The sequence below is a fragment of the Astatotilapia calliptera genome, chromosome 15 (assembly GCF_900246225.1).
Source record: "Astatotilapia calliptera chromosome 15, fAstCal1.2, whole genome shotgun sequence".
NCBI classification, from domain to species: Eukaryota; Metazoa; Chordata; class Actinopteri; order Cichliformes; family Cichlidae; genus Astatotilapia; species Astatotilapia calliptera.
In genome coordinates, this window is record NC_039316.1 from 15,395,962 (window position 1) to 15,407,594 (window position 11,633).

Below are 11,633 nucleotides of genomic sequence, written 5' to 3' on the forward strand. Positions count from 1 at the left end.
TGAGTTCAGGTTCCAGTGCTTTCACCCATTCAGTCAGCCACTCATCTTCTTTTTTTAAATTTTTTTTTAATTTTTATTTTTTTCTGCCTGTCCCGTTTGGTTCTTTTGCCATCAGAATTATTGTCTAAAGGCGAAGAAAGATGCCCAACGGATTTACTTTACCAAATTGACCATCCCAGCCTTGCCATAATGGTCTATTTTTTATTCACCTTTTATTGTTTATTTTATTTATTTTTTATTTTCACTTGCTAGATACGGAACAGACTTGAATGAGGAAAATAAAAGGGAGAAAGGAAGAGGGGGGAGAAAAACAGCGGAGAAGAGGGATGGGGATAAAGGGCAAAAAAACAAAAACCAACTAAATAAGCAGACAAAAAAAAAAAATACATATATCAATCACCTGGATCACCTGTTGAGAAAGAAAAAAGAAAACAAGCAGAAGAAAACGAGAGCAACATAATAAACAACATCACGATGATATATGGGAATATAACTGTAAATACTAAATGTTAAACATTATTGTGCACGTAATATCGACAGCGCACAGTGCGCTTTGAGGTAGGAGCCAAAAATGGTAAATGGCCTGCATTTGTATAGCGCTTTTCTAGTCCCTAAGGACCCCAAAGCGCTTCACACTACATTCAGTCATTCACCCATTCACACACACATTCACACACTGGCGATGGCAAGCTACATTGTAGCCACAGCTGCCCTGGGGCGCACTGACAGAGGGTGTAGTTTGTGTGTGTGAGCACCCGTGTGTCCACCTGTGAGCATGGACCCGCTTGTTTTTAAAAGGTTCCTTCATGTAATGATCTGCTAGAGGGTGTGGGGAGCCACAGCCCCGTCCACCAGGGCATGAAGCAGGCGTGGAGGAGATCAAAAATCCAAACATCCAGAGGCCCCCAGAACACAAGAGACCAAGGAAGACCAACAGAGGGGCAGCCACGCCACTATCCCAGAAAGAGCTGAGGAGAGCCCCAGATGAGGGGTCACTCAGCAGCCGCGGAGCAGAAGCCAGGGGGGGTTGCAGTGACGTGCCCGTGCGCTCCGCCGGGGCGGCCTGCTGCGCCAGAGGGACCGATCCAAGGGCTGAGAGGCAGAGGGCACCCCACCCTCAATTCAATTCAATTCAATTCAATTCAATTTTATTTATATAGCGCCAAATCACAACAAAAGTCGCCTCAAGGCGCGAAGTGGCCCGAGCGAGCCCCAGGCTCCAGGCCCCGATAAGCAGCCACCAAGGAGTGAGCTGGTGTGTACCTGGACGCCCATCCCCGGACACAAAGAACCAATGCACCGATGTCTGAGGGTGTCTGCCACTTGCAGGGGAAGTGGTGGGGGGAGATACAGTGGGGCAAAAAAGTATTTAGTCAGCCACCGATTGTGCAAGTTCCCCCACTTAAAATGATGACAGAGGTCAGTAATTTGCACCAGAGGTACACTTCAACCGTGAGAGACAGAATGTGAAAAAAAAATCCATGAATCCACATGGTAGGATTTGTAAAGAATTTATTCGTAAATCAGGGTGGAAAATAAGTATTTGGTCAATAACAAAAATACAACTCAATACTTTGTAACATAACCTTTGTTGGCAATAACAGAGGTCAAACGTTTACTATAGGTCTTTACCAGGTTTGCACACACAGTAGCTGGTATTTTGGCCCATTCCTCCATGCAGATCTTCTCGAGAGCAGTGATGTTTTGGGGCTGTCGCCGAGCAACACGGACTTTCAACTCCCACCACAGATTTTCTATGGGGTTGATGTCTGGAGACTGGCTAGGCCACTCCAGGACTTTCAAATGCTTCTTACGGAGCCACTCCTTTGTTGCCCGGGCGGTGTGTTTTGGATCATTGTCATGTTGGAAGACCCAGCCTCGTTTCATCTTCAAAGTTCTCACTGATGGAAGGAGGTTTTGGCTCAAAATCTCACGATACATGGCCCCATTCATTCTGTCCTTAACACGGATCAGTCGTCCTGTCCCCTTGGCAGAAAAACAGCCCCATAGCATGATGTTTCCACCCCCATGCTTCACAGTAGGTATGGTGTTCTTGGGATGCAACTCAGTATTCGTCTTCCTCCAAACACGACGAGTTGAGTTTATACCAAAAAGTTCTACTTTGGTTTCATCTGACCACATGACATTCTCCCAGTCCTCTGCTGTATCATCCATGTGCTCTCTGGCAAACTTCAGACGGGCCTGGACATGCACTGGCTTCAGCAGCGGAACACGTCTGGCACTGCGGGATTTGATTCCCTGCCGTTGTAGTGTGTTACTGATGGTGACCTTTGTTACTTTGGTCCCAGCTCTCTGCAGGTCATTCACCAGGTCCCCCCGTGTGGTTCTGGGATCTTTGCTCACTGTTCTCATGATCATTTTGACCCCATGGGATGAGATCTTGCGTGGAGCCCCAGATCGAGGGAGATTATCAGTGGTCTTGTATGTCTTCCATTTTCTGATGATTGCTCCCACAGTTGATTTTTTCACACCAAGCTGCTTGCCTATTGTAGATTCACTCTTCCCATCTTCCGGATTGTTAGGAATTCCGGAATCGGAATGTTCGGAATGCGGCATAGTTCCGGAATGTTCGGAATTCCAGAATCGGAATGTTCGGAATGTTCGGAATGCGACAATGTTCCGGAATTCCAGAATGCGCCATAGTTCCGGAATGTTCGGAATTGGAATGTTCGGAATGTTCGGAATGTTCGGAATGCGCCAGAGTTCCGGAATGTTAGGAATTCCGGAATCGGAATGTTCGGAATGCGCCAAGGTTCCGGAATGTTAGGAATTCCGGAATCAGAATGTTCGGAATGTTTGGAATGCGCCAAGGTTCCGGAATGTTCGGAATTCCGTAATCAGAATGTTCGGAATTCCGTAATTGGAATGTTCGGAACTCCTCCAAGGGATTTCGTCAGATTGACGCGATATCTTCTGTGTGGAATCTAAAGACCTTTGTGATGTTAAATTGCGAAGCTTTTTACGTTCAGGGAAACGGGGTGGTCATGGCGGCACGTGGAGTTTCAATCACTCGCCAAAAAGCAGTAATCTGCTGTCACTCAAAAACACAATGTCCAATCTCTCCGGTCGCAGGCATGATGAGACTCGAGCTTGGAAATGTTTGTTATGCCAATTGTCAGTAATGGCTAGAGCGCCACCTAGTGGGACGACTATAATCGTGATTGAATGAGATGAATTGTTAGCTGGTGGTTAAATGCATGAATTCCATCAATGTGACATCAGATCAGACGTGCTGGTTGTAGGTGTTGGGCGTGGCTCGACGTGCCGGGGTTCGAGGGCCCTCATAACGCTGCTTGCAGCTTTAATTTATTTTTGTTTTTTCTGATAGCAATAAAGGTAAAGCAGTGTTTCAACTATTCTATCTTGCATACCAAAATGTATAAAACTCTGTGTAAACCACAGACTGATCAAAACCAGCTTGCTATAATGTGTGTAAGACTGGCGTTATTTAGATACTAATTGATAATAATAAATGCATCAGTTTATCATTTTATTAACTGCAGGGTCTATAAGGAAAGAAAGCAGTCACAGAATAGTGTTGCTGAAGTTTTCAACCCTCTAACTATAGTAGTTGACCATCATTGTTTATTTAAGCAGTTTAACTTTTGAGCTATAGAAAACTGAAAATGCCTTGAAAAGGGCAGTTTGTTAAAATAATTAAAAGTTTATTTAGTCTTCATTAAAATGGTTTATGTAACCACTCTTTTGCTAAAAGTGCACTTTTTTTAGAGTATACTGTATATTTGTGTTGCCATCTTTTTCAAACACACTATTTATTCATCTGAAGTATTGTATTTGTTTTTCAGAATTATATTTGATGTTCTTTGGGGAAAAAGCATGACTCCAACTCTCTGGATTACTGATAAAAGGAACTATATTTATTACAACAGTACATGTATATACAGCAAAAGGAACAGTAGAAATACAGAAATAGAAGCAAAGCTGGTGTGGTTGGTTTTGAGATTTTTGGTGATGTCTGAAGATTTAGAAGCACTTCCTGTGGACGATGGAGGGGCCAGCCTCATCGTACTCCTGCTTGCTGATCCACATCTGCTGGAAGGTGGACAGAGAGGCCAGGATGGAGCCACCGATCCAGACGGAGTATTTCCTCTCAGGGGGAGCAATGATCTGGAAGGAGTGGATAGGAAAATCAGGAATGAAGTACATATTAGAACATTTTACACCATGCCAAAATTTGAACAAAAGGCTTGCTTATTTCTTCTTTGACAAAATACATTTTAATAACTTTGCACTCCTTGGACTCACTTTGATCTTCATTGTGCTGGGAGCCAGGGCAGTGATTTCTTTCTGCATACGATCAGCAATACCAGGGTACATGGTGGTACCACCAGAGAGCACGTTGTTGGCATACAGGTCCTTACGGATATCAATGTCACACTTCATGATGCTGTTGTAGGCCGTCTCATGAATGCCAGCAGACTCCATACCTGGGGAAAAGTTGTAAAGAGGTAAGTATTCATGCAGCTAACAGTGGTGGTCGTTGCAATACATTTAAGATGTAGACAATAAAACAAGAAGAAACTCAGGAGATAAAATGCTACTAGTTATCATTTACACATCATTTTAGTAAGATTCGTAAGTGTCTATGAATTAATAGTGTTATAGATTTAAAGGGCTATTAGGGGAGGCTATACTGAACTCAGAACTCCAGTATAGTGTATTATGAATTATATTTATACACAGCCTATATATGGCTTTATTGTTCTTATGGGACATTAGGTCCCATGAGAACAATACACCTAAGTAGATACTACTATTGCTGGTATTGGTATGAAACCAAAATATATTTTGTGCCTTTCTGTGAATGTGCGGTGGATCGACTGACCAATAAAAGAAGGCTGGAACAAGGTCTCCGGGCAACGGAAACGCTCGTTTCCGATGGTGATGACCTGACCGTCAGGGAGTTCATAGCTCTTCTCCAGGGAGGAGGACGATGCGGCTGTGGCCATCTCATTCTCAAAGTCCAGAGCCACGTAACACAGTTTCTCCTTGATGTCACGCACAATCTCACGCTCAGCTAAATGGAGGAAATATCACAGTTCAGTCAACCAGGAAAAGTCTGTTTATATCTAGAACGTTCAGAATTCCGTTTGACAAAGCACGGTCACAGTATATGCATATTGCCTGTTCAGGAATTTGGAAACTGTAGGTAAGCTCATGTGATTAAAAGGCTAAAAATGTTGAAATAGATCACTGTTTACAGTTTACATTTTTCATTAAAATTCTGTGGGATTGTTTTTGGCTAAAGTTGGTAATTTTCTTACCAGTGGTGACAAAGGAGTAACCACGCTCAGTCAGGATCTTCATCAGGTAGTCAGTCAGGTCTCGACCAGCCAGATCCAGACGCATGATGGCGTGGGGCAGAGCATAACCTTCATAGATGGGCACATTGTGGGTCACACCATCACCGGAGTCCAGCACAATACCTGTCCAGTGAAGGCAGTAGTTTGTTAGAAGAAAATATGCACAGATTGATATGGTTTAACTTACATGCGACATTGCACAGAAGAGGGCTCACCAGTGGTACGGCCGGAGGCATAGAGGGACAGCACAGCCTGAATGGCCACATACATGGCTGGGACGTTGAAGGTCTCAAACATGATCTGGGTCATCTTTTCTCTGTTGGCTTTGGGATTGAGGGGAGCCTCTGTCAGCAGGGTGGGATGCTCCTCTGGGGCCACACGGAGCTCGTTGTAGAAGGTGTGGTGCCAGATCTGTGAATCCAGGAAAGAATGATGTTATTTGTTGACAAAAATAACATTTCAGTTTTCCCACATCTTTATATCTTTCGCACCTTCTCCATGTCGTCCCAGTTGGTGATGATGCCATGCTCGATTGGGTACTTCAGAGTCAGGATACCCCTCTTGCTCTGGGCCTCGTCTCCCACGTAGCTGTCCTTCTGACCCATACCTACCATCACACCCTGAGAATGAATAAAACAAACAAACTCAAGCTCAAGACTTAAAAACAGACATCTTGTGACAGGGCAACAAATATGTTATCTCCCAGAAACTTGGGGCCTTTCCCGTATTCCAACCTGGTGACGAGGACGTCCAACAATGGATGGGAAGACAGCACGGGGAGCATCATCACCGGCAAACCCAGCCTTGACCAGGCCAGAACCGTTGTCGCACACCAAGGCAGTGGTCTCGTCGTCGTCACACATGTTTGGTCTGTACCGGGCTGGCTTTCTATATAACACAAAAAATAGAAATTAATCAGAATATTATGGTATATTTACAGAAATGTTTAAATGCATATTATTTCCATTTAAAGAAGCAGAAGTTCACATGAAGAAACAAAGTTGTGCAATTCTATGAAATAATGTAGCGCTATGTTCAGTATGAAGACACTTTTGAGTAGTCTAATCTCTCTGAGCCTTATAGCTGCTTGAAAAGCCAAAACAGGACCACCACCACACACTCATGGGCCTATTTTCAGCCTCTGGACTCTTGTAAAGCCCCCTCTGCCCCCACAACCCCTTCTTAGTATCTCATCGTTAAGCCAGAGCCAGTTAACAGCTGAGGCAGTGTGACTTTTGACAAGTGGCAGTGGAGGCCTGGCTCTCCTCTCAGCTGTCGCCACATAGTAGTCTCCTCTGTTTGGATGGAGACCATGTGCTTGGAGTCTTCCGGGCTCTCAGGCCTGAGCCTGCATCCCAAGTGCCAGCATCCCCTCTTTGAAGAGTCTTACCGCTGTCCTATTCTGTCTAATATGTCCTATAGTAGGCCACAACCCTGTAAACCTTAGAGACTGCTGTCTGTAACTGTGAATATGACCAAGTTACAAAAACTTGATTTTGAGAAACATAAAACTTGAATATAAAGGTATATTTTACCAATTATTATGTTCAGTAAATTAATCTAATTATCAGTTTAGTTCAAGTAACATAACAGTTACATAAAAATCTGTAAAAAATCTTTATCTGTTGCTTTCCATACTACACAGCCCGACATTTAAATATAACCTAGAAATGTGGGAAATGACCTTTTTCAGAATGCTCTTTAACTTGTGCTAAAAACAGTAAAAACAGTAAAGCATCAGTGAGGAAGCCTTTTTAAGAAAAAATAATGAACTGATAATTTTCCTTATGTTGAGTCTAACCTGAGCTAGTGTTATTTGCCTGTTTCTCCGAGTCAAGCATCACATATATCCTCCACCCTAAGTCTTGATGGCAACTGACTTGCCCTTATATACCGCAGCAGCCCTTAAACTATTCAGCACACACAACTTATCCTTTTACCACTCTTCAACAAAACAATAAAACATCTGCTTAGGCAAGAAACAACTTCTAGCTGTAATGAATACAGTATATCCATGTACTGGCTGTAATATACAGCAGCACTATCTGGTCATCCTCACTGACACCTATCCTCCAAAAAGCAGCATCTGAAACACAGCAATGATCCAGCAAAAGGACTCACCAAGTTGTAACCACAAGACTGGAGTTTCCACTGGGACAAAGGGGCAAGGGTGCAAGGGGTTCCTTAAATATGCCTCTGCGTCCTGGAGCTGGGGGACGGTGGGCGGGCTCAAGGGTTCACACAAGCCCAAATTAAGTGTTGCTCAGCAAAATAGTCCATTAAAGTGGATCCTGTGTCAGGAAATACCACCAATCTATAGAGATGCTGTCCTGGACATTGAATGCCATAGATAGAAGTAAGGGGGGGGGGGGGGGGGGGGGGGAAGCAGCAAGTGGAAAATTTATTAAAGATAGATGATTACATTATGAAGTATTTAAAAGGTACATGAAGGTTAAATGTGATAAATGACAGTGAATGTGGATCTTCTATATGATTAAGGATTTTAATGTTATATGCATGGGAGTATTATTAAAACCAATATTATTTGTACATGAAAATAGTGAATTTAGTTGTATTTTAGCTGTCAAATTATTTTTGTGGATTCTTTATAAATATAAAAGCTGAGCTTGTCGTACTCCCATCAGGGAAAAACAATCAGCTGCAAAACCATCAGTAAATAGTTTGTAATGGAGATTTATGCATAGCAACACATTTCTCCCATTCATAGTTTGTGGAGCTGCCATTCAGATCCCGAGGGATGTGTTAATATGACTAAGCTCAAACAGGGTCCTGGGGATGTGGATGATTAGATGGTGTGACAGTAATACGAGATCTTGCCTGAGCAGTCTGGTTAAGGAGTCGTCTACGGTGGACCTGCCTGGGAGAGTTTGCCAACGTCGTTTGTAAAGAGTGGGGGCCATAAAATTCCAGATAGCTGAGAGGCAATCATGTAAGGGGGTAAATGGAGGGAGCTAAAGGCAGTTCCAAAACCTCCACCAGACAACAGACTCCTGGGATGGCAAATGCAAGAGTGACGAGTATCCGTTCTCTGTTCTGATTGGCTCCAGAGTGTCCTTTTAGGGAAATACAGAGCAGCAGGTGCCAGAGTCTGCACGTCGCCACACACACAGCGTAGCTCACACTCCTTATTCGTCAACTCACACTACCCCCATGTTGAAGCCAGAACAGGCAACAGCGAGTGCAGAAAGAATGTAAATACCCCCCGCAACATCAAGACTTTGAAATATTCCATTTGTAGCCATGTGCAAGGCAAAGGCACTACTAACCTACTTGTTGTTTTTTTCTACTCACATTTTTTTGACTCTCACGGTCTGTTTATACAATTCAACGTCCAAAAATTTGTTTTTTCACTGGATATCGCAACTTTCTTAAATTGTCCAGTTTATCAAATTTGCTGCGTAACGTTGGAAGGAATCTTTTCTCACCTACCATGAGCAGAATCATTTTTGTAATCAAGACAGATTTGAAAAGGATCTGGGGTCTTGTAAAGAGCTTGATATATCACTGGTGATCTCAGTGTCTATGGGGACTCCAACAAGAAAATCAGGCACGACCGCCCTGTGTTGATGTTGGATAGACTGTGCATAGATTATGTCAGGTCATATCTGAACACTGTGTTCTTCTATTTTCTATATTTACATTTTTATAGCAGCAGCAATCATAGTGCATGACCGCAGTGCTTCAGGAGTCATTTGCCCTCTGATGATCTGCAAAAGGACTTAGAATTGAAAAAAGCATTCAGATCATATAGTTGGACAAGAAAACATGAATTCCTGCTTTTACGTGCACTCATGTTGTTGGCAAAGATGGACTTTCTACATATTAAATAGATATATGTGGTAGTTAAAAATCATATTTAACTGCAACTGAGTTAAATAAAGCAGTTTTATATATGGCTCTGCATTTATTTTGGAGCTATTTATTTGAGACTTTATAGACTGTGTGTTTTATTTGTGAAGAATAAAAAAATAACTAGAATTACTGCAGTAAAGTGTAAAAGTGTTACAACAGAAATGCTCAAATATACCTGTTTCAATATGGCGTTAGTGTGTGCTCACCATAATCTGGCTTGTTGTTCTGAGCAAAAACATATGAAGCAGAAAGATCACACCAGCCTTTGGGTGAAACTGCTTCTGTGTTTTGTCAACAGCTCCCTTCAAGTCAAAGAAGCACTTTTTGGCAGTCCTATCTTTATCGCCAGGTCTTAATCAGGAAAAAAGAGAATGGTCTTAAATGGGTCATGGTTTTGAGGGACATTCGTCCTTATAAGGGAATGTAGGAAGCACACAGTATGTCTGTCTTGACAGCTGCCTCCTTTGCAGCCCCCCACGTCCACATGCACACACTTAAGCAGCTGTTAGCAACAACTGCTTCTGCACAGCCTGTTAGGTACACAGGGGTTTGTTTATCATTTGACCATTTACAATATACCTTTCAGAAAAAAAAAAGACTGCTCTACATTTTCTAAAAATGTAGTGCTACACATTAGCAATTTGAGTAAAAGTTCATTTCTTCAGCATTTGAGGACCGTAAGGTTAAGCTATAAAAAATCTGCTGAATTTAGGTTAGATTGCTTTCAAATAGTTTTTTATATCTTCTAAACCTGAGTAGGTCTGAGATTATGTAAAAACAGTTTTTTAAATGTGTGTTCCCAGAGAGCAAGGAGACACTGAAACAATGTTTAGTCAATATCAGGTGATTCTATTGAATCAACGTTGAAATCTGATGTTGACCTAACGTCACTCTTGCACCCTTATTAATACTGAAACGTCAGGTTTTGATATGAAACAAATGTTGAACGCTGACATTGATTTAACATATAATTATGACACACTGTTAATATTGAAACAATGTTAGATTCTGATATTTAAACACTGTTGAACTATGATGTTGATTTTCCACCTCTTTCGCACAGTTGGTTTCTATTGAAACAACAGTAAAATCATGACTGGAAACCTACAGTTACAAATATATACAATCTATAGCTATTTTAATCAATACTAAACTACTGCAAGTTTCCATCAATACTTAAACCACCAGATAATTGTACAAATTGGACACCCTTTATATGTTAAAAATTATGTTACAATGTATCACGTCAATAGTAATATCCCAAAAATATAAAGCATCAGAAACAACAACAAAACAAACAACAAAACAAACAACAAAAAAAGGCCAATAGACATGTATCATTTTCAAAATACTTTATTAAACGACAAAGTTTCCTTTTTACATTTCTCTGTTTCACATCACTTTTTGTTATTTACTCCGGGATGGGGATGGATGTTGGGCGCCCTGCACCACCCATATGATATGGAGCGCATCTGAGCCATTTCTGGACAGCTTGAGCAAAGACAAACTCAGACATAGAGTTCACCCCTACCTGCTGCGTCAGGCCATCTAGGACAAAAATAAACACAAAAAAAAATACAAATAACAAAAAGGGAAAAGGGGAATTAGAGCACATGAATAACCTCTTGTTAATTGTCTTCAGCTGGGAGAAAGTCTGTAAACTACTGGGCTGATAAACATGAAAGTCACCAGTAGGGATGGGTATTGATAAGATTTTAACGATTCCGATTCCATTTTCGATTCTGTTTAACGATTCGATTCTTTATCGATTCTCTTATCGATTCTTATTTTTAAAAAAGGAGAACACTAAAGTCGATTAGCTTAGAACTTTGTTTTATATCTTCTCTTTGAACAAGATAGAAATTTAGGAGTAACATGGCCTTACAAACCCAACAGTGAGATCTTAAGAGATCCACAGCCTACAGCTCTTCAATGGGGTGTCACAGGGTCCCCAGGAAAAAAAATGTAAATGTAAAATAATAAAATAAATATTCTTCTGTAGCAATAACAAAGTGTAACATAAATTATTCTGTAGCAATTACACAAGAATATCCAGAAATGTCCCTGCCGACAATTAAACACATTCACTTACCAAAGTGAAATCGGGGGCATCTGCTGTGGCAAATGGGTGCAAGCCTTTGACCACAAACTCAGTCACTGCTCGGTGACATTCGTCTATCCTGGCCTGAAAGGAGACGCTACCGGTAGACTGCAGCGAGAACTGCCAGCATCTGAGCCAGCCAGACTCTGTCTGTCTCATCACGGTCACCTAAATGCACAGTAATGGCAGGTTTTGTAATAAGGCAGCTAACATAATATGCACTGTTGTTGATTATTTACCTGCCACATTAACGGGAGAGGACGTGCAAACGTTACCGCTGCTGCTGGGTTGAGATTCATGAGTCCGGAGCGGAA

The 11,633-nt window shown here is 41.9% G+C and overlaps 1 protein-coding gene across 1 annotated transcript; it reads right to left on the reverse strand.

The window, feature by feature from the left end:
- Nucleotides 1-3,877: 3,877 nt before the first annotated feature.
- actc1a (actin alpha cardiac muscle 1a) lies at nt 3,878-7,548 on the reverse strand. The gene is made up of 8 exons (XM_026194548.1): nt 7,467-7,548; nt 6,080-6,233; nt 5,837-5,965; nt 5,561-5,756; nt 5,307-5,468; nt 4,868-5,059; nt 4,288-4,469; nt 3,878-4,149 (listed from the first exon to the last, which is right to left on the reverse strand). The coding sequence occupies exons 2-8, from the start codon at nt 6,206-6,208 to the stop codon at nt 4,006-4,008; spliced, it is 1,134 nt and encodes a 377-aa protein (XP_026050333.1). The 5' UTR covers nt 6,209-6,233; nt 7,467-7,548; the 3' UTR covers nt 3,878-4,005.
- Between the last annotated feature and the right edge of the window lie 4,085 nt (nt 7,549-11,633).